This window comes from Trichechus manatus, unplaced genomic scaffold (genome assembly GCF_000243295.1).
Source record: "Trichechus manatus latirostris isolate Lorelei unplaced genomic scaffold, TriManLat1.0 scaffold00265, whole genome shotgun sequence".
Lineage (NCBI taxonomy): Eukaryota > Metazoa > Chordata > Mammalia > Sirenia > Trichechidae > Trichechus > Trichechus manatus.
The window spans coordinates 1,108,928-1,131,465 of record NW_004444201.1 but is presented as its reverse complement, the minus strand read 5'-3'; the positions used below and the strand labels follow the sequence as shown (position 1 = coordinate 1,131,465).

Below are 22,538 nucleotides of genomic sequence, written 5' to 3'. Positions count from 1 at the left end.
CTCTTATTTCTCTAGGATATATTCCTAGGAGTGGGATTGCTGGATCGAATGGTATGTCTATTTCTAGTTTTCTGAGGTGATCATTAGTTTTTTGAAACTAAAGAGCAGGAAGTAAGAGAGTAGCTATGGAAACTCTAAGTGGGGCAGCTGTGGGGAGCTGAGGACTGGAAGACGTGGGTGAGGAAGGGGCTTAACATGGATGCTGAGGCAGCATCTAAGATGGAGGCTGGCTAATGCCATTATGCTGCCTGAGCCCTGAATCAGCCATTTCTTTAAGAAGCCCTGATTCTTTTTATTGGAGAATGATATGAGAATCCAAAATCTGGGTGCTAAGTTTGCTTGTTTCTACTGGTGTGCTATTGCTTTCAGATCCTCTCAGCTGATAGAGCAAGGAAATATATGTGTATGCTAACTCATTTGTATACACATATTTATAAATACTTTTTATAGTATTTTATTGTGTTCTGGTGAAAGTTTACATAGCAAACTAGGTTCCCTTTTAACAATTTCTGTACATTTAACAATTTCTGTTCAGTGACATTGGTTACATTTTTCACAGTGTCAATATTCTTGTTATTTCCATTCTGGTGGTTCTGTTTCAATTAATCTAGTTTTCCTGCTCCCCGTTTTCATCTTTGCTTTAGGGTAACTGTTCACTATTGGTCTCACATAGATGATTTTTTTTTAAGGCACATATTACTCACAGGTGATATTGCTTATTTCACGAGCCAGTTTGTTATTTCGCTGAAAGGTGAGTTCTGGGAATGGTTTTACTTCAGAGTTTAAAGGGTATCTCAGGATGATAGTCTTTGGGGTTCCTCTAATCTCAACCAGTCAGTAAATCTGAACTTTTTTAAGAAATTGAAATTTGTTCTACATTTTTCTCTCCTTCTATCTGGGACCATCTATTGTGTCCCCTGGTCAGAATGGTTGGTAGTGGTAGCTGGACACCATCTGGTTGTTCTAGACACATATTTAGAAATACAGTGAAACCTGTGAGAGCTGGAACTCGATGGGACTGTTTTGTTTTCCAGGTCTCACAAGTTTTCTGCCTTTGATGGGAGTGCAGTCTTACCACTTTTCTTTCGCTCACTATTAGTGGAAAATATTCAAGTTTTCCTTTTCTTATAAGTTTCTACCTTACACGGGTTCCAGCTTTTGCAGGTTTTCCTGTATTTCTGTATGTAACCATCTGTGTCTATATTACGCTAAGCATGAGTTCGTGCTGGTGTCTCCTACTCTAAACTATTGCCTCACAGAACATTCTAGTCTTCTCCCTTGTTTGTAGCCTCCAATTCCAGCAGTGAGAAATCTGGCTACCACTATCTGCTATCCATTTACTTAATTTTTCAATTCAAGTATACACATATAGTCATTTCAGAATTATTAATATATGCCTCATGGCAAACAGCTTTTATCAGCTAGAGTACAGTAATTATGTCCAGTTCATTTTGCCTTTATTGTATAGTTGCCACTCATTTCTAAAGCTACTTAAGTCATCACTTTTTTCCTCCATCTTTTCAGTGTTGTTGTTTTCATGTCTTTGTAATAAAGTTGGATTCTCATATCACCCTTACGTTCTATCTTGTGGTCCCTATGTGGCAGAAATGGTTAAACACTCAGCTACTAACCAAAAGGTTTGTGGTTCGAATCCACCCAAAGGTGTCGTGGAAGAAAGACCTGGTGGTCTACTTCCAGAAGATTAAAACCATTAAAAACCCCAAGGAACTCCAAAGGATAGGAATAGAAGGGAAACTCCTCAACATAAAAAAGGGTATTTATGGAAAACCCACAGCTAACATGATGCCCAGTGGAGAAAGACTGAAAGCCTTCTCATTAAGGTCAGGAACAAGATAAGGGTGCCCACTCTCACCGCTGCTGTTCAGCATCATTCTAGCAGTACTAGCCAGAACAGTCAGGCTAGAATAGAAAATAAAAGGTATCCAAATCAAGAATGAGGAAGTAAAACTATCCGTTTTCACAGAAGACATGATCCTATTACATAGAAATCCCCATAGATTCCACAGGAAACCTATTAGAGCTAATAAATGAATCAAGCAAAGATCAACACACATATCAGTAGGGTTTCTATACGTCAACATTGAACGAACTGAAAAGTAAATTAAGGAAACATTGCCATTTACAATAGTATCTGAAAGAATAAAGTACCTAGGAATAAATTTAGTCAGGAAGGTTAAAGACTTGTACACAGAAAACTGTAAAACATTTCTAAAAGAAATTAAAGAAGTTCTGAATAAATGAAAGGACATTTTGTATTCATGGATTGGAAGGTTTAATATAGTTAAGTCAGTATTACCAGAAGCAATCTATAAGTTCATTACAATCTCCTCAAAATTCTAACAGCTTTGTTTACAGACTTAGGAAAGCAAATTCTCAAATTTATATGGAATGACAAGGAACTCCAATACCTAACGCAATATTGAAGAATAAAGTAGGAGGACATTTCCTAATTTCAAAACATGCTGCACGGCTACAGTAATTTTAAGAGCCTGTTGTTAGGTGCCATCGAGTCAGTTCTGACTCATGGCGACCCTATGTACAACAGAATAAAACACTACTCGATCCTGCGCCGTCCTCACAATCATTATGCTTGAGCCCATTGTTGCAACCCCTGTGTCAGTCCATCTTGGTCATCCTCTTTTTCTGCTGACCCTCTACCCTACTAAGCATGATGTCCTTCTCCAGGGACTGATCCCTCCTGACAACATGTCCAAAGTACATGAGACGAAGTCTCGCCATCCTCACTTCTGATGAGCATTCTGGCTGTACTTCTCCCAAGACAGATTTGTTCATTCTTCTGGCAGTACATGGTATATTCCGTATTCTTCACCAACATCATAATTCAAATGCATCGATTCTTCTTCGGTCTTCCTTATCCAGCTTTCACATGCATATGAGGAGATTGAAAACACCATGGCTTTGGGTCAGGCACACCTTAGTCTTTAAAGTGACCTCTTTGCTTTTTAACACTTAAAAGAGATCTTTTGCAGCAGATTTGCCCACTGCGATGCGTCTTTTGATTTCTTGACTGCTGCTTTCATGGATGTTGATTGTGGATCCAAGTAAAATGAAATCCTTGACAACTTCAGTCTTTTCTCCATTTATCATGATGTTGCTTATTGGTCCAGTTGTGAGGATTTTTGTTGTCTTTATGTTGAGTTGTAATCCATCCTGAAGGCTGTGGTCTTTGATCTTCATCAGTAAGTGCTTCAAGTCCTCTTCACTTTCAGCAAGCAAAGTTGTGTCATCTGCATAATGCAGATTATTAATGAGTCTTCCTCCAATCCTGATGCCTCATTCTTCTTCATAAAGTCCAGCTTCTCAGATTATTTGCTCAGCTTACAGACTGAATAACTGTGGTGAAAGGATACAACCCTGGCGTACACCTTTCCTGATTTTAAACCACGCAGTGTCCCCTTGTTCTGTTCAAACGACTGCCTCTTGGTCTATGTACAGGTTCCACATGAGCACAATTAAGAGTTCTGGAATTCTCATTCTTTGCAGTGTTATCCATAATTTGTTATGATCCACACAGTCGAATGCCTTTGCATAGTTAAGAAAACATAGGTAAACATCTTCCTGGTATTCTCTGCTTTCAGCCAAGATTCATCTGACATCAGCAGTGATATCTCTCATATGTTAATGTGGTGGAATATTTTGGAAGAGGTAGCAATAATGGTGGTACAGTATGAAAAATGTCATGAATTGTAAATGTAGAAGTTGTATTGGCAAATGTTTTGGTGTGTGTATTTCAGTACAATTAAAAAAAAACAATTATAGAACACAATTTGACACACGTGGGGTTGCCATGAGTTGGAATCAACTTGGTGGCAATTTTTTTTTTTTTAACATTCCGTCTTGTGGTCCCCTGACCTCCCGAATGATTTTTTTAAATTTGCCTAGATTGAGGTTCACTCTTTGTGCTTTAAGGTTCTGTTTTCTGATGTAGCCATCATTACAGTATCGTACAGAATGGTTTCACCACTCTAAAATATCCTGTTTTACCTGTTCAACCCTTTTTCCTCCCCAGCTTTTGGCAACCACTATTGTGTTTTCCATCTCTATAGTTTTGCCTTTCCCAGAACATATAGATAGAGAATCATAGAGTATGTATGTTTTCCAACTGGCTTCTTTCACTTAGCAACATGTATTTAAGACTCATTTATGTTTTTGAATGGCTTCATAGTTCATTCTTTTCTCTGCTTAATAGTATTCCATTGTATGGGTGTATCACAGCTTGTTTATCCATTCACTTATTGAAGGAATCTTAATTAAGGTGCTAGATACACTCGTGTAGGTTTTTGCATGGATGTAAGTTTTCAAATCAGTTGGGTAAATACCTAAGTGAGAGATTGCTGGACTATGTGGTAAGACTATGTTTAGCTTTGTAAGAAACTGCCAAACTGTTGTTCAAAGTGGATGTATTCCACCAACTATGAATGAATACCTGTTTTTCTGCATTCTGCCAGAAATTGTCCATTTTTTAAATTTTAGCCATTTAAATAAATAGGTGGTGTTATCTCATTTTTGTTTTAATTTGCATTTCCCTAATGATAGAGGATGTTGACCGTCTTTTCAAATGTTTCTTTGCTCTCTGTGTATCTTTAGTGACAGATGTTTTCTTTATTTCTCAATTGGGTCGTTTGTTTTCTTATTGTTGAGTTTTAAGAATTCTTTTGTATATCTTAGATGCAACTCCTGTACTAAATGTGTTTTGCAAATATTTTTTCCCAGTCTATGACTTATTCTTTCATTTTATTAGCAGTGACTTTTGCAGAGCAGAAGATTCTAATTTTAATAAAATCTAACCATGCATTTTTTCTCTTGGATCATGCTTTTGCTGTTGTATCTAAAAGCTCATTATTGAATCCAAGGTCATGTAGATTTTTCCTGTTTTCTTCTAGAAGTTTTATAGTTTTGCATTTTATATTTAAGTCTATGATTAATTTTGAATTAATATTTGTGAAAAATGTAAGTTCTATGTTTAGGTTCATTTTTGGCCTGTGGATGTCCGTTTGTTCTACACCATTTGTTATAAAGGCTATCCTTTCTCCACCGAATTGCTTTTGTTCCTTTGTCAAAGACTATATTTTTGTGGATCTGTTCTCTCTATTCTTTCCATTGATTTATATGTCTGTTCTTCCATTAATAACATGCTGTCTGGATTACTTACAGCTTTAGAGAAAGTCTTGAAATCAGGTGGTATGAATCCTCCAACTTTGTTCTTCTGTGTTATGTTGACATATTAGGTCCTTTCCCTTTCCATATCAATTTTAGAGTCATTTTGTTGATATCTACAAAATAATTAGCTGGAATTTTGATTGGGATTATATTGGCTTCATAGTTTTTAGTTGGTAAGAATTATATCATAACAATATTAAGTCTTCCAGTCATTGAATACGGAATATCTCTACATTTATTTAGACCTTCTTCCATCAGTGTTTTGTGGTTTTCTGCATATTCCAGTATATATCGTGTAATTTATACCTAAGTACTTTTTTTTTTTTTTTCTTGTTTGGTGCTAAAGTAAATGATACTTTTTTTTTATTTTAAATATTGAAATTCCAGTTATTAATAATTCAATTTATTCTGGTATATAGGAAGCATTTGACTTTTTCACGTTTACTTTGTATCCTGCGACCTTGCTGTAATTGCTTAATAGCTCCAGAAGGTTTGTTTTTTGTAAATTCTTTGGGGTTTTCTACAATCATGTCATCTTTGAATAAAGACAGTTGTATTTCTGCCTTTTGAATTGTGTATCTTTTATTTCTTTTTCTTATCTTATTGTACTAGCTAGAACTTCCAGTACAATCTTGAGTAGGGATAGTAAGAGGGGTATCCTTGTGTTATTCCTGATCTTCAGGGGAAAGAATCAAGTTTTTCACCATTAAGTATGATGTTAGCTGTATGTTTATCGTAGTGTTTTTATTTTTCAAGTTGAGAGCACTATCCTTCAAAAGGCCTGCTACAAGGTTGACCCTTGGCTCGCATCTGGGAACCTGGATTTCAGGAGGGTTCTCACGGTTATACTGATAAGAATGACTTACTGCACCTAAACTGTTGGTGCAAATAATATGGTTTATGCGAAGCACCTACTTTGAGTCTGGATAGTTTGGAACTTTGGTACATGTTAAGCAGAGGGTGCTTATGTGAACAGCCCCCAACAAATACCCTAGACACTGATCTCTAATGAATTTCCCTGGTAAACGTTTCACACATGTTGTCATAGCTCATTGCTGGAGGAACTAAGCATATCCTCTTGGAAGCTTGTGCCTAGTTTCCTCTGGATCTATACTTTTGCACCTTTTCCCTTTGTTGACTTTGTTTTGTGTCCTTTCTCTGTAGTAAATCATAGTCACGAGAATGACTGAACATTGAGTTCTTTGAGCCCTCCTAGCGAATCACGGAACCTGGGGGTGGTCTTGGGGGCCTCTAACACGTGTACACGTACACACCTGTCATACATAAAATAGGCATTCTAGAGCTGAAAAATACAACATCTATAATTGACCACCCATTACATCATTCAGAATCATACTGGACAAAGAAGACGTAACAATCCAAAATGGATGTGCACCTTATAAAAGACTGCCAAAATACTTGAGGCAAAAACTAATGTAATTGGAAGGAGAAATGGACAAATCCACAACCAGTTGCAGATTTCAGCATTCCTCGGTCAGTACTTGATAGATCCAGCAGGCAGAAAATCTGTCAGGATATAGATGACCTGAACAGTAGCAGGATCACTCAACTTGATCTAACTGACTTTACAGAATAACTCCATCCATAACTTAAGAATTTACATTCTATTTAAGCTCAAGTGAAACATTCACCAAGATGGACCACATTCTGGGCCATAGAAGACACCTAACAAACTTAAAACAATAGAAATTATAAAAAATGTGTTCTCAGACCACAGTGGAATAGAAATCAGTAAGTAAGAGATAGGTTGAAACTCACAAATATTTGAAAATTAAACAGTATACAAAATAAAAATGAAACTGCCCTTCATCAAAATTTGTGCGATGCAGTGAAAGGGGAACTGTATGGCATCAAAGGCACATATTATAAAAGAAAGATTTAAAAATCGGTAACCTAAGCTCTCAGTAAAGTGGGGGAGGTGGGGAGGGTAGAGCAAATTTGGCTTAAAGCAAGCAGAAGAAAGGAAATAATTTTTTAAAAAATTAGGACATAAATCAGTAAAATTGAAAACGGGAAAAAAATAGAGAAAAATCCATAAAACCTAAAGCTATTCCTTTGAAAAGATCAATAAAATTAATGAGCCTGTAGACAAGCTAACCAAGAAACAAAAAAAATTAAGTCTCAGAAATGAAAGAAAGGTTGACATTACTGATCTCGTGGGCATTAAGAGGATGAAAAGAAAATATTATAAACAATACTATGCTCAAAAAAATTGATACATGAAATGAACCAATTCCTTAAAAAGACACAAGTAGCAAACTCACACAAGGAGAAATAAACCAAAAAAAAAAATCGCCATCAGTTTTTGAAGTTGTGTTATCCTACAAAGTATAAAACAAAGCAAGGTATATAGTAGGCATCCTATGCAGCATTTTTCAATAAACTCTCAGATTAGTTCTGTTAAATCTTTTCCGTATCATCTAGTTCTGAGTACTTCATATAGAAAAGGAATATGCTGTTACAGGAACAAGTGTCGTTCAAGGATGTATGTGTGGACTTCACCCAGGAAGAGTGGTATCTACTGGACCCTGCCCAGAAGATACTGTACAGAGATGTGATCCTGGAAAATTACAGCCACATTGTCTCAGTAGGTAAGGATTTTTTTTCCCATGTGACTCTCAGTAGCATGCATTTCTTAGTTGCTGAAACATGTGAGCTCCCTGTGGAATTTTTTGATTTGAAGCTTGAGATTCAGGGTTCTGAATTGACTGAACCCTTTTGGCCACAATAAAAAAAATGCTGTGTACTTACCTCTCCAGCAGTTGGTTCATTTGGGCACTTTGTTTTGGAAGCTCCTGACTCTGTGTTTTTCTTCTCCATTATTTGTTCAGAGTCCCTGAAGACAAGGTGTTTAACCCATGCCTGTATTATTTTCTGTCAACAGGGTATTGTGTGACTAAGCCAGAGGTGATCTTCAAGATAGAGCAAGGAGAAGAGCCCTGGATATTAGAGGAGGGATTCTCAAGCCTGCGCCACCCAGGTAAGTTAGTGAGTTTGCAGACAGAGGAAATTAGATCTTAGCTCACCGGTTTAGGGTTTGCCACCTTTGGAATATTTTTTAGAAATTTCTTTTTTGAGCCACAGACCTTTGGAAGTGACCAAGCACACTTGACTCACGTCCCTCAGTTACCTGAATTATTCCTCCATGTCACTGTCACTCATAAATGCTTTGTTTTTTTATTTGAAATTTTAATTTACCTGTACCCATAATCCAAATCTAGTCAGCTTCATTTTAGATGTTTTTTCTTGGTTGGTTTTTCTTTCTCTAGCTTTTAAAATTGTTTACCTTCACTCCATTGTTTTTGGATGCCATTTGTTTGCTGATATTTATTCATATAATACTTTCATGTATTCATTGAATAAATATATAATGAATACTGTGACCCAATAATGTTTCAGGTAATTAACAGAATAATGTCCCTGTTATCGTAAGAGTGTATATTACAGCGAGGGACAAAACACACAGCACACACAATACACACATGCATATACCATACACACAAACTGTTGGGTGATGGTAAGTGCTGTAAAGAAAGTTAAAGCAGGGGAGAGGGGTATGGAGAAGATAAAAAAAAAAACAAAAACCAAGCCTGTTGCCATCTAGTTGATTCCATCTCATAGCGACCCTATAGGACAGAGTAGAACTGTCCCATGATTAGCATGTGCTATTTTTGGCAAGGAAGTCAGACAAAGCCTCTCTGATGAGGTCACAGTTAGAGCTGAGACTTTAATAGAGAGTAAACTATGTGCATTTGAGTAGAAGGAACATCGGTTGCTGAACTTCTTATACAGGCATGTTCTTGGAGTGTTTGAAAAATGGCCAGGAGGCTAGTGTGGCTGCAGGCAAATGGGTGAGGAGATTGGTAGGAGATGATACCGTAATAAGTAGCAGGGGCAGTGGTAGATACATTAATTTTATTTTGAGTGATGTGAGACTTCATCCCTTGTGAGTAAATGTGAATCAGATAATCAAGTCATCAGATGTGATTTACAGTTTAAAAGGATCTCTGAATTCTATGCGGTATATACTGTGGTGAGTGGGTGGTGGCTGGACATGAACAAAGAAGGAATACCAGTTAGAAAACTATTAAATACTCCAGAAGAGAGAGGGTAGTTGCTAAGGCTAAGCTGGAGGTGATGAGAAGTGGTAGCTTTGTACAACCTTTTTTTTATTTTAAATAATACTCTATTGTGTTTTCAGTGAAGGATTACACAGCAGTTTAAGTTCCCATTCAACAATTTCTACACAGGTTGTTCAGTGACATTGGTTACATTCTTCACAATGCGTGAACATTCTCATTTCTGTTCTGGTTGTTCTGTTTCCATTAATCTAGTTTCCCTGCCCCCTTACATTCTCATGGTCTCTGTCTTAGGCTGAGTTCTGTAGAGAAGCAAAACCAGTGCAGCATATAAATATATATAAAGAGAGGTTTCTGTAAAGGAAATGGCTCACATGGTTGTAGAGGCTGGAAAGTCCCAAGTCCATGAGTCAGGCTAAAGGCTTCTCCTGACTCATGTAGCCGCAGGTGCTGGTGAATCCAAGATCAGAAAGTCACATAGCAGGCCTCTGGCTCACAGGCTGTGAAGGCTGATGAATCCCAAGATAAGCAGGTAAAACGATAGGTAAGCTACTAGCTCAAGTCCCAAGAATTGGAGGTCAGATGAACAGGAGCCAGCTGCAGAATCCAGAGTGAGCAAAAGCCAGTGAGCCTTGCCAGAAAGTCCACCTGTATTGGATGCAGTCTACACCCTCGAGGAAAATCCCTTTTAACCGATTGGCTGCTGATAACAGATCTCATCATGGAGGTGATCACATTATATCAGATCTCATTATGGAGGTGATTACATCATTACAAAGCTGCCAAACTACATCATAATTGCCAAATCACAGAGTATCATGGTGTAGCCAAGTTGACACGCAGCCTTAACCATCACAGTCTCATATAGCTTTTTTTTTAAAGGAGCACAGTACTTACAGGTGATATTCATTGTTTTTTGAGCCAGTTTGTTATTTAGCTACAAGCTGACCCCAGGGGTCAGTTTCAGTTCAGGGTTTGAGGAGTATCTCAGGACAGTAGTCTTGGGAAATCCTCCAGTTTCAACCAATCCAGTAGGTTTTTTTTTGTTGTTGTTCTTAAGGAATTTGAGGTTCTGTTAACACATTTTTCTCCCATTCCATCAGGATCCATCTATTGTGGCCTTGATTAGAATAGCCAGTAGCCGGGCACCATCTAGTTTTTCTGGTCTCAGGGTAGATGAGGCTGTGGTTTGTGTACGCTATTTGTCCTGTAGATGAGTTTCTTCAGTGAGCCTTTGGTTTTCTTCTTTCTCTTTTGGTCTGGACGAGTACAGACCAATAGTTGTATATTAGATGGCTACTCGAAAGCTTTTAAGACCCCAAACACTACTCACCAAACTAGGATGTAGAATATAACTTTAGAAACTACATTATGCCAATTGGCTTAGATGTCCTAAGAGACCATGGTCCTAATCCTTAAACTCAGAAATCCAATCCCATCAGGTGTTTGGTTATGTCTAGGAAGTACCTGTAACTGTGCCTCCTATGTGCTTTATTATATATACACGAAAATATGTGCACATAGCCACAGATGCATATACATATGCATGCACCTACATATACATACAGTGTTTTTCTGCTAGTCATAGTTTTCACTGGCAGCTTTTTTCAGAAATAGACTGCCAGGTCTTTCTTCCTAGTCTTAGTCTGGAAGCTCTGCTGAAACCTGTCCACCAAGGGTGACCTTGCTGGTATCTGAAATACCACGGCAAAGTGTTCAGTATCACAGCAACACATAAGCCACCACAGTACAACAAACTGACAGACATGTCAGATGCGCCCCTCAGGTTGGAAGGTACTCAAAATACCACTGGGGAAGAGCCACCTCCCCAAAGTAGAGTCAATCATAATAACGTGGATGAAGTCAAGCTTTTGGGACCTTCATATTTTGATGTGACAAGACTCAAAATGAGAAGAAACAGCTGCAAACATGCATTAATAATCAGTACGTGGAATGTATGAAGTATGAATCTCAGAATGTTGGAAGTCATCAAAAATGAAATGGTGCATAAACATTGATATCCTAGGCATTCGTGAGCTGAAATAAACTGGTATTGGCCATTTTGAATCGCATAATCATAACCGGCAAAGGATCAGGGTTCCAATTTCTCTACGTCGCCTCCAGCAGTTGTTATTTTCTTTTTTTATCTTGACCATCCCAGTAGGAGTGAAATGGTATCTCCTTGTGGTTTTGATTTGCATTTTCTGTTGGCCAGTGATGTTGAGCATCTTTTCATGTGCCTTTGGCCATTTGAATATCTTTTATGGTGAAGTGTCTGTTCATGTCCTTTGCCCAGTTTTTGATTGAATTATTTGTCTTGTTGTATGTTTATATCTTGAAGATGGAATCAAGAGAATTTCCTGTCAGATTGGATATAGAGTGTGTGAAAAAAGAGAATCAAGCATGGTTGCAAGGATTTTTGTCTCTAGCAACTGGATAAATGAAGGTTCTATTTATTGAGAGCCAGAAAATTAAAGAAATTACAGCGGAGTTAATAAAAATTTAGTTGTGGACATGCAAATTTTGAGGTAACTATTAAAATCCCACTGGGTCTGTCGGTTTGTTATACTGTGGGGGCTTGCATGTTGCTGTGATGCTAGAAGCTATGCCACCGGTATTCAAATACCAGCAGCCTCATCCACGGCGGACAGGTTTCAGCTGAGCTTCCAGACTATCATAGACTAGAAAGAAGGACCTAGCCATCTACTTCTGAAAAGAATTAGTGAAAACCTTATGAATAGCAGCGGAACACTCTGTTGTAGTGCCGGAAGATGACCCCCTCAGGTTGGAAGGCACTAAAAAGATGACTAGAGCAGAGCTGCCTCCTCTACTATAGTAGAGTCGACCTTAATTATGTGGATGGAGTCAAGCTTTCAGAACCTTCATTTGCTGATGTGCATGACTCAAAGTGAGAAGAAACAGCTGCAAACATCCATTAATAATCGAAATATGGAATGTACGAAGTTTTAATCTACAAAAACTGGAAATCATCAGAAATGAAATGGAATGCCTAAACATTGATACCCTAGGCATTACTACTACCTACTCATTGCCATTGAATCAAATCTGACTCATAGCGACCCTATAGGACAGAGTAGAAGTGCCTCATAGGGCTTCCAAGGAGCGGTTGGTGGATTTGAACTGCCAACCTTTTAGTTAACAGCTGAGCTCTTAAGCACTGTACCACCAGGGCATTAGTGAGGTGAAATGAACTGGTATTGGCCATTTTGAATCAGTCTGCTGTGCCAGGAATGACAACTTGAAGAGGACTGATGTTGCATTCATTGTCAAAAAGAACATTTCAAGATCTATCTTGAAGTACGGTGCTGTCAGTGGTAGGATAATACCCGTACAATTACAGGGAAGACCAGTTAGTACGACTATTATTCAGATTTATGCACCAGACACTAAGGTCAAAGATGAAAAATTTAGAGATTTTACCAAGTTCTGCAGTCGAAACTTGATCAAACGTGTAGTCAGGATGCATTGATAATTAATGGTGATTGGAACGTGAAAGTTGGAAACAAGAAAGATCGTTGGAAAATATGGCCTTGGTGAAAGATGACACTGGAGATCGCATGATAGAATCTTGCAAAACCAGCAACTTCTTTCTTGCAATACCTTTTTTCAACAATGTAAATGGCAACTATACATGTGGACTTCACCAGATGGAATACACAGGAATTAAATTGACTACATCTGTGGAAAGAGATGATGGAAAAGCTCAGTATCATCAGTCAGAACAAGGCCAGGGGCCAACTGTGGAACAGACCATCAGTTGCCCATATGCAAGTTCAAGTTGTAGCTGAAGAAAATTAGAACAAGTCCACAAGAGCCAAAGTATGGCCGAGTATATGCCACTTTAATTTAGAGACCATCTCAAGAATAGATTCAATACGTTGAACACTAATGACCGAATAGCACACGAGTTGTGGCATGATATCAAGGACATCATACATGAAGAAAGCAAGAATTCATTAAAAAGACAGGAAAGCATGAGAAACTATTTGTTCTGTAAACCTTCACCTGAAGTACAATTTAAAAAAAAAAGTGAAAAAAAAAAAGGAAAGAATGAAAAGACCGAAGTGGATGTCAGAAGAGACTCTGAAAGTTGCTCTTGAACATCGAGTAGCTAAAGCGGAAGGAAGAAATGATGAAGTAAAAAAGCTGGCTTGAGAAGACAAAAGTATTATGATGAAATGTGCAAAGACCTGCAGATAGAAAACCAAAAGGGAAGAACAAGCTCGGCATTCCTCAAGCTGAAAGAATGGAAGAAAAAGCCTCGGAAGTTGCAATATTGAAGGATTCTGTGAGGAAAATATTAAATAGTAAGCATGAGAAGAAGATGGAAGGAATACACAAAGCCACTATACCAAAAAGAATTGGTCGTCGTTCAACCATTTCAGGAGGTAGCATATGATCAGAAACCAATGGTACTGAAGGAGGAAGTCCATGCTGCACTGAAGGGAATGGCGAAAACAAGGCCCCAGGAATTGACGGAATACCAATTGAGATGTTTCAACAAACAGATGCAGTGCTGCAAGTGCTGTCTCGTCTATGCCAAGAAATTTGGAAGACAGCTACCTGGCCAGCCAACTGGAAGAGGTCCACATTTATGCCTATTCCAAAGAAAGGTGATCCAACCGAATGCAGAAGTAGTTATCAAACAGTACCATTAATATCACATGCAAGTAAAATTTTTCTGAAGATCATTCAAAAGCATCTGCAGCAGTACATTGACAGAGAACTGCCAGAAATTCAAGCCTGATTCACAAGAAAACGTGGAGTGAGAGATATCATTTCTGATGTCAGGTGGATCCTGGCTGAAAGAATACCGGAAAGATGTTTACTTGTGTTTTATTGACTATGCAAAGGCATTCAAATGTGTGGATCATAACAAATTACGGCTAACATTGCAAAGAATGGGAATTCCAGAACACTTAATTGCGCTCATGAGGAATCTGTAGATAGATCAGGAGGCAGTCATATGAACAGAACAAGGGGTTACTGCATGGTTTAATGGCAGGAAAGGTGTGTGTCAGGGTTGTGTCCTTCCACCATACTTAGTCTGTATGCTGAGCAAATAATCTGAGAAGCTGGACCGTATGAAGAAGAACAGCACATTAGGATTGGAGGAAGACTTATTTTAACCTGCATTGTGAAGATGACACAACTTTCCTTGCTGAAAGTGAAGAGAACTTGAAGCACTTACTGATGAAGATTAAAGACCACAGCCCTCAGTATGGATTACACCTCAGCATAAAACAGTCCTCACAACTGGACCAATAAGCAACATCACGATAAACAGAAAAGATTGAAGTTGTCAGGGATTTCATTTTACTTGGATCCACAGTCAACACCCATGGAAGCAGCAGTCAAGAAAATCAAACAACATTGCGTTAGGCATGTCTGTTGCAAAAGACCTCTTTAAAGTGTTAAAAAGCACAGATGTCATCTGAAGACTAAGATGCATCTGACGCAAGCCATGGTGTTTTCAGTCTCCTCATATGCACGTGAAAACTGGACAATGAATAAAGAAGACCAAAGAATTGACACCTTTGAATTATGGTGTTGACGAAGAATATTGAATATACCATGGACTGCCAAAGGAATGATCAAATGTGTCTTGGAAGAAGTACAACCAGAATGTTCCTTAGAAGCAAGGAGGCGAGACTATATCTCATGTGCTTTGAACATGTTATCAGGAGGGATCAGTCCCTGGAAAGGGACATCATGCTTGGTAAAGGAGAGGGTCAGCGAAAAGGACAAACACCCTGAATGATATGGATTGACATAGTGGCTGCAACAATGGGCTCAAGCATAACAGCAATTGTGAAAATGGGGCAGGACTGGGCAGTGTTTCATTCTGTTGTATACAGGGTCGCTATCAGTCGGAACCACCTCAGCGGCATCTGACAACTTTAGAATCTAATCTGCGTAATGAATAGACAATTGGATTTACAAGTATGGAGTACATAGTTGAGGCCAGAACCAAAAGTATCCACTGGAAAGGCCTTGACTTTAGATGGTGTTAAAGGCATGGGCTAGATGAGCTCTTCTAGAATAGAGGTTGGCAAACTTTTTTGTAAAAGACCAGATAGTAAATATTTAGGCTTAGTGGACCGCATATGCTCTCAGTTACTGCTGCTGTGGTGCTGTTTCTGCTGCTGCTCCTTTTATGTCTTTGTCTTCCTCTTTACCTTGCTTTTCCTTTTCCTCTCCTCCTCCCTCCTCCCTACTCCTTCCTTTTCCCTTTGAAAAATGTAAAAACTATTCTTAGCTCAAAGGTCATTTGCTTTGTAGTTGTAGTTCGCTGACCCTTTTTCTAGAGTGTAGTTGTATGTAGGTGAGAAAAGAAGTCCTAGGATGATACCACGTTTAGAAGGCATGTAATGCCATTAAATCCCTTCTTAGAGAAGACTGAGAAGGAAACGCGGAGCTACAGGAAAAGCAGAGAGCCTGGTGTCCCAGGAGTCAGTAAGGAATATTCTACCATTTTACTACTACCATAAATGGCAACCATGGGATCACTGAATCTTCCAAACCTGTTATCTTCTCTTACTGGTCTCTTCATACTCCTGCTATTATTTTCTTTTCTGAACCATCTTCTGTATGTCGTCATATTCTCACTTTTCCCTGACATTGCTCAAAACCAAAAGTGCAGTTTTCTCGTTTCTTGTTTTCTCAGTTTCTAATGGGTTTTTATTTTTATTTTTTTTCTAAAGCTTCCATTTTATCTTTCACTAGCCTGACAAAGTAACCTAAAATTGTGCTTTATTAGTAACTGATAATTCCCCTTTTATTGATTGGAATCCCTAGGTGGTACAGATGGTTAATGTGCGTGGCTGCTAACTGAAAGGTTTGTGATTTGAGTCCATCCAGAAGCTCCTCAGAAGAAGGACCTGGCAATCTACTTAGAAAAATCAACCATTGAAAATCTCTGGAGCACAGTTCTACTGTGACACATACGGGGTTGCCGTGAGTCAGAGTCAATTGATGGCAACTGGTTTTTGGTCTTGGTTCATTGACTGTTACAACATGGTCCTATTCTACCTGTCTGTATTTCTTTCTGCTCTCCATAATTCATATTAAACCCCATACTAGCTTATATCTTAAATTTCACTTATAAATGTTTTCTCTTTTATCTACAACTTCCATACCTGTGTGCTTGTTCCAGATACTTAAATGAGCTAATACAGCATGTGAAATGTGCAAACATTGCATGGCACGTAGTAATGGCTTCTTGTTATTATTTCACCTTTATTTTTATTTATTTATTTATGTTGTGAAAATACACAGCAGAACACATGCCAATTCAACAATTTCTACATGTGTAATTCAGTGACATCGATTGCCTTCTTCAAGTTATGCAGCTAATCTCACTATCCTTTTCCAAATTATTCCACCACTATTAACATAAACTCACTGATTCCTAAGCCAAAACTCCCCATTTTCCCGTCTCTCCTACCCCTGGTAATCATTAATAATTTTTTACTTTCTCTATGTTTGCTTATTTCATATAAGTAAGATCATACATTATTTGTCCTTTTGCGACTTCTTTCGCTCAGCATAATGTTTTCAAGGTTCATCCATGTTGTGGCGTCTATCAGAACTTCATTTGTCTTTATGGCTCAGTAATACTTCATTTTATGTATATTCCACATTTTGTTTATCCATCCGTTGACGGACATTTCATTTGTTTCCACCGTCTGGCTATTGGAAATAGTGCTGCAGTGAACCTTGATATACGTGCGTCTGTTTGCGTTGCTGCTTTTCATGTCTCTTGGGTATATACCTAAGAGTGGAATAGCTGGGCCATATGGTAGTTCTGTGTTCGACTTTTTGAGGAACCACCGGACTGTTTTCCACGTAGGCTGTATGTACCATTTTACATTCCCACCAGCAATAGATGAGGTTCTGGTTTCTCTACAACCTTTTGTTTTCCCTATTTTTGATCATTGCCATTCTAATGGGGTAAGACGGTATGTCATTGTGGTTTTGATTTGCATCTCCTTAATGGCTAATGAAAGGGGCCCTGGTGGTGCAGTGGTTAAGCACTTGGCTGCTAACTGAAAGTTTGGCGGTTCTAACCCATCAGCCGCTCCACAGGAGAAAAGACCTGGAGATCTGCTCTTGTAAATGTTACAGTCTGGGATACCCAATGAGGCAGTTCTACTCTGTCCTGTAGGGTTGCTGTGAGTTGGAATTGACTCAACAGTGCACACAACAACAACAGCTCATGACCTTGGGCATCTTTTTATGTGCTTATTGGTTATTTGAATATCATCTTTGGTGAAATGTCTGTTCAAGTCCTTTGCCCGTTTATTGATTGGATTGTCTTTTTGTTGTTACATTTTAGAAATATTTTATGTATTTTGTATATTAGACCCTTACCAGCGATACGGTTCCCCAAAATTTTCTCCCAGTCTCTAGGTTATCTTTTCACTTTTTTCATTAAGTCCATTGATGAAAAGAGTATTTAATTTTTATGAGGACCCGTTTATCTATTTTGTCTTTTACTGCTTATTTCACTTATTTTAAGTTAGAGCTAAATATTTTGCTGTAATTTAAATAGTCCATATTTTATGACTATTTAGTGGCTGCATTCTACAAAACTCAGACCTGATCATATAGCTGTTGCCTATGGATTTTTTTTTCCTTAAGATTTTGTTCTCCTGAAGTGAAGACCGTGTCTTACTTTTCCTAATTCTGAGATTTTAATAATTTTTTTGTTGGTTAACTATGAAGCCAAGTTTAGCAGAGATCGTTCTTTTTCATTCCTGAAGAAAGCATTTCGTAGAACTCTTTCTAAAATTCATGTTCCTATATTTTATCCAGGTGTTGCAACTCATCAAGTGCAGGTTGAAAATATTTCACCTTACATTGTTTTTAAGAATTATTAATGTACTGTCTCTTTTTTCCTTATAAGAGGAAACAAGATTTTAATAACACCTGCCAAGAGCCCAGCTGTGGTCATGACAGAGGCAATAGCATTGAAAAAGGGATTGATTTTACATTAAAACGAATGATATAGATAGTAACTTCTAATGGTGGGAGCAAATGGAGCTTTAAAATGGTAGGGATTTTGTAAAATGTTTTTTGGCTTTTGTTCTTTTATTATTTTTTTTTAATTTCATAAAAGAGAAAACATGTTAAATAAAAGAAAGTAGCATTTCACTGAAGGATGTTTGGTTCCCAAGTAGAGCCAAAGTGAAGTGCAGTTAGTTGAGTAAAAGTCATGTGGTTGGGAATGAACAATTTAAGAGACTAAATACCTAGTTAGAAGATATTTTAATAGACTTGTGGAATGGTGGCTTGAGCACTTAATGTGAATCCAGTTGGTGAAAGTTTTGTTTTGAGTTTTTTTTTTTTTTTTTACGTGTTTGTCCTCAGGGACGGTAGACTCAGAGTTGTCATAGTTTTTTTTTTTTTTTTTTTTTAATGAAATTAATATTTTTGCATTGGGTAGCAGCAGTGAACTATAGCCAAGAAATTTTATGATAAGGTTTGCTGAACTTTCTAAAACCATATAAAGAAATATGATCTTACGTGTCTCACAAGTAAAAACCACAGATGAGAAAACCCAGATATAAAAACAGACTTAAGGATCAGTTACCTATGAAAAAAAATTGTTTTGAGGAACGTAACTCAGCATATTGAAGTGAAGAAACATTTGACTAGATAGTCGGGACAGATTCATTAATAGTTGTGAGAAAATAGAATGAATCTGGTTCTTTTGCAAGAATGACATACCCCCTCATCTGTTTTGTATTTCCTGTTAAACATTTGTGTTCCTTTGAATCACCCTTAGATGGTAAGTTAGAGTCTGGGATAAAACAGTGTTCCTTAAAACATGAGAAAATAGGTGCATTCAGTAATTTATTTTGATGTTGATAAATGGAAAAGAAAAACCAAAACCATGATCTGCCTCCACAAACTTAGTTCTTCCTCTGATGTCTCCTTAACATCCTATTTGTTTTCCTTGGGGGCGGGGGGGAGAAAAAAACACTCTTGTTGAACTCATTTAGTTTTCTGTGAGTATCCTGCTCCCTAAATCAACAACTTTTAGAAGATCTCCACCACCCCTTGTTACCATGTCTTAGAGTTTATTTCACCTTCTGTATCTTCTCCTACAGCATATTTTTTTTTTTTTTTAAAAATTCCCTGTGAATTAAGGGAAAAATTAGATCCTGAGCTATAGGACCATTTCTTTGAACCTGAGAAAATTGGTGTCTTCAGAAGTTTAATTTGGTGTTGATGTGTAGAATACATGTACTCTAGTGGTACTGTTACACCAGTTATCTGTGTTTAAGGGGATCCGTTCTGCTTCCGTCAGATGTGATTCATCCTCTGAAACCTCTTGTCTACTAGACCAGTATTTGCTGTCATAAATTTTATTCAGTGTTCATTGTCTCTGTTGGGCTCATCCCATTTATGAGTTTCCCTCCTTCTGAATCAACCACTCTTCAGTTCCAGTGCTTTGAATGTTATCTCACTTTTTCTGTATCCAGTTTTGAAGATTATATTTATAAAGTGTTAAATATATATGTGGTTATTCCCAGTTTCCTCTCCTTGTTTCCACTGCAGCATGCTTTTTGTTTCTTTTTCTTTTTTTACTTTACTCAGACCAGGAGAGTAGAGGAAATATATACTTGGATTCAGTCACACCAGAAAACTGAGCCTGAAACAAAAGAGTGAACTATATAATAGGATATTTGTATAAAACTTCAATTCCATTAGAAATGTATTAAGATTCATAAGATGTGATTATTTTTCTCATTTCTAGAGGACTGGAAAGTTGATGACCTGATAGAGAGAAGCCAGGAAAATCAAGATGAACACTTCTGGCAATTTGTAGTCACCAACAACAAAACTTTAAGTAAACAGAGTGGTAATAGAACAGTGAAAACTTTCAACCTGGGTATAGACCCTGTTCCTTCAAGAAATAATCCCTGTAGAATATGTGACTCATGTGAAATGAGTTTGAAAAATATTTCAGACTTAATTATTAGTAAAAGGAACTCTTCAGGAAAGAAGCTTGATGAGTTTAATGTATGTGAGAAATTGCTCATTGATACCAGGCATGAGAAAATTCCTCCTGGAGAGAAATCTTACAACCAAAAGAGGAATGTCCTCAATCATAGCAAAGATCTCACTCAGACAATTTTTGACCAACCTTTTGAATATAATGAAAATGAGAGAGACTTCCATGAGGAGGCAGTCTTTACAAATAAAGCTCATATAGGAGAGACACTCTGTAAATATAATGAATGTGAAAGAGCCTTCATCCAAAGTGTAAAGTTCAATATGTCTCAGAGAACTCATTTGGAAATGGAGCCATATGAATGCAGTATTTGTGGGAAGCCCTTTTATCTGGATTTAAGATTGGGCCATCAGAGAGCTCTTACAGAGGTGATTCCTTATACATATAATGAGTATGGGGAAATCTTGTGTGACAACTCAACTTTCATTATTCATCAGGGAGCTTACAGAAGAAAGATTCACCGTGAATATGAAGTAAGTGACAAAACTTGGGAGAAACCAATCCTGTTTAAACATCAGATAGTACAAATGGAGGAAAAATCCTATGAATACAATGAAAATGGGAATAATTTCAGCAAAAAATCACATCTCACCCAACTTCGGAGAGCTCACTCAGGAGAAAAAACCTTCGAATGTGGTGAATGTGGGAAAACATTTTGGGAGAAGTCAAATCTCACTCAACACCAGAGAACACACACAGGAGAGAAACCCTATGAATGTATTGAATGTGGGAAATCATTTTGCCAGAAACCACACCTTACCAACCATCAGCGAACGCATACAGGGGAAAAACCCTATGAATGTAAGCAATGTGGAAAAACGTTCTGTGTGAAGTCAAACCTCACGGAACATCAAAGAACACATACAGGGGAGAAACCCTATGAGTGTAATGTGTGTGGGAAATCCTTCTGCCACAGGTCAGCTCTAACTGTACACCAGAGAACGCACACAGGAGAGAAACCCTTTATATGTAATGAATGTGGGAAATCTTTCTGTGTGAAGTCAAACCTCATTGTACATCAAAGAACTCACACAGGGGAGAAACCCTATAAATGTAATGAGTGTGGGAAAACCTTCTGTGAAAAATCAGCTCTCACTAAACATCAAAGAACCCACACAGGGGAGAAACCCTATGAGTGTAAGGAATGTGGGAAAACTTTTAGCCAGAGATCAGTACTCACTAAACATCAGAGAATTCACACAAGGATAAAAGCCATCTCTGCATCCTGAATGTTCAAAAGCCTTCATCCACCTGTCGAATTTATTTTACAGTTTAAAAAATAACATTAGAGAAACCCAAAGAATGCCACAGATTACTAAGAAATGACATATCATTGTATTTCAGATAATTAATACTAGATTAAAACCAAAGCTTTCAAGAAAAAACTTCAGAAAATTTTGTACTGAGGGAAATCTGTTCATCTAAGTAATGTGGTAAAAAATCTTTATCTAGAATTTGTTTGTAGTGTCATATTCCAGATGTGATACCAAAATTTTATTGTAAATATAATATCTATTTATACCCATATTCCCAGAGGAATCTGAAGCTTAAAAAAAATTTGAGCAATAGCATTAAACGTGTGGAGAATCCTTGATGTTTGTAGGCGTCGTAAGTATGTGAATATAACAAATTCGGGGTGTGCTTAATTTGCGTATTGTAGCCCAACATGGTTGTGAGGAGACAGTATGAACCCTTAGTTTAGTAACTATTATGGTACATACTAATATTTCTCACACTAAATACCACCAGTGTCTTTACAGCATCACATAATTATATACGTATATATATATAAATATTTATACACATTCAGTGATATACTAGAGTCAGCTCCTACTGGCTTGCAAGTGCTGATTGCTAATTTTTCAGGAATTTTGTGAATCAGTTAAACACAATCATTAAAAATTAAATTATATAACTAGTTATATTAAACAAAGGTGATAAATTACTCAACACTCATCACTTCCTAATTTTACTACATTACTACTATCTTTGCTCTTTAGGTTACTTACATTACTGAATCTATATGATGAAAATGCTATGTAGTGGTGGTGTCACTTTGATTACCTGAAATTGCCATAGTGTGAATATTTACACCATGGACTTTGGCAAATTCTACAAATCAGAGTTTTTATTTTCCCACAGAATATACTGTCAAACATTTACGAGAACATCACTGTGTATGTATGAATATA

The 22,538-nt window shown here is 37.5% G+C and overlaps 1 protein-coding gene across 4 annotated transcripts in view; it reads left to right on the top strand.

The window, feature by feature from the left end:
* The window catches only part of ZNF248 (zinc finger protein 248), a 52,884-nt gene extending 31,010 nt beyond the window's left edge, over positions 1-21,874 (top strand). For 2 of the 4 annotated variants that reach the window (XM_023724870.1, XM_023724871.1), the window contains exons 4-6: positions 7,688-7,814; positions 8,108-8,203; positions 20,089-21,874. In XM_023724870.1, the coding sequence (XP_023580638.1) occupies positions 7,688-7,814; positions 8,108-8,203; positions 20,089-21,575 (1,710 nt within the window). In that variant the 3' untranslated portion in view covers positions 21,576-21,874. Of the gene's footprint in view, positions 1-7,647; positions 7,815-8,107; positions 8,204-16,227; positions 16,281-20,088 lie in introns of those variants that run through there. The other 2 variants (XM_023724872.1, XM_023724873.1) reach the window with 2 other exon arrangements.
* The last annotated feature ends 664 nt before the right edge of the window (positions 21,875-22,538 follow it).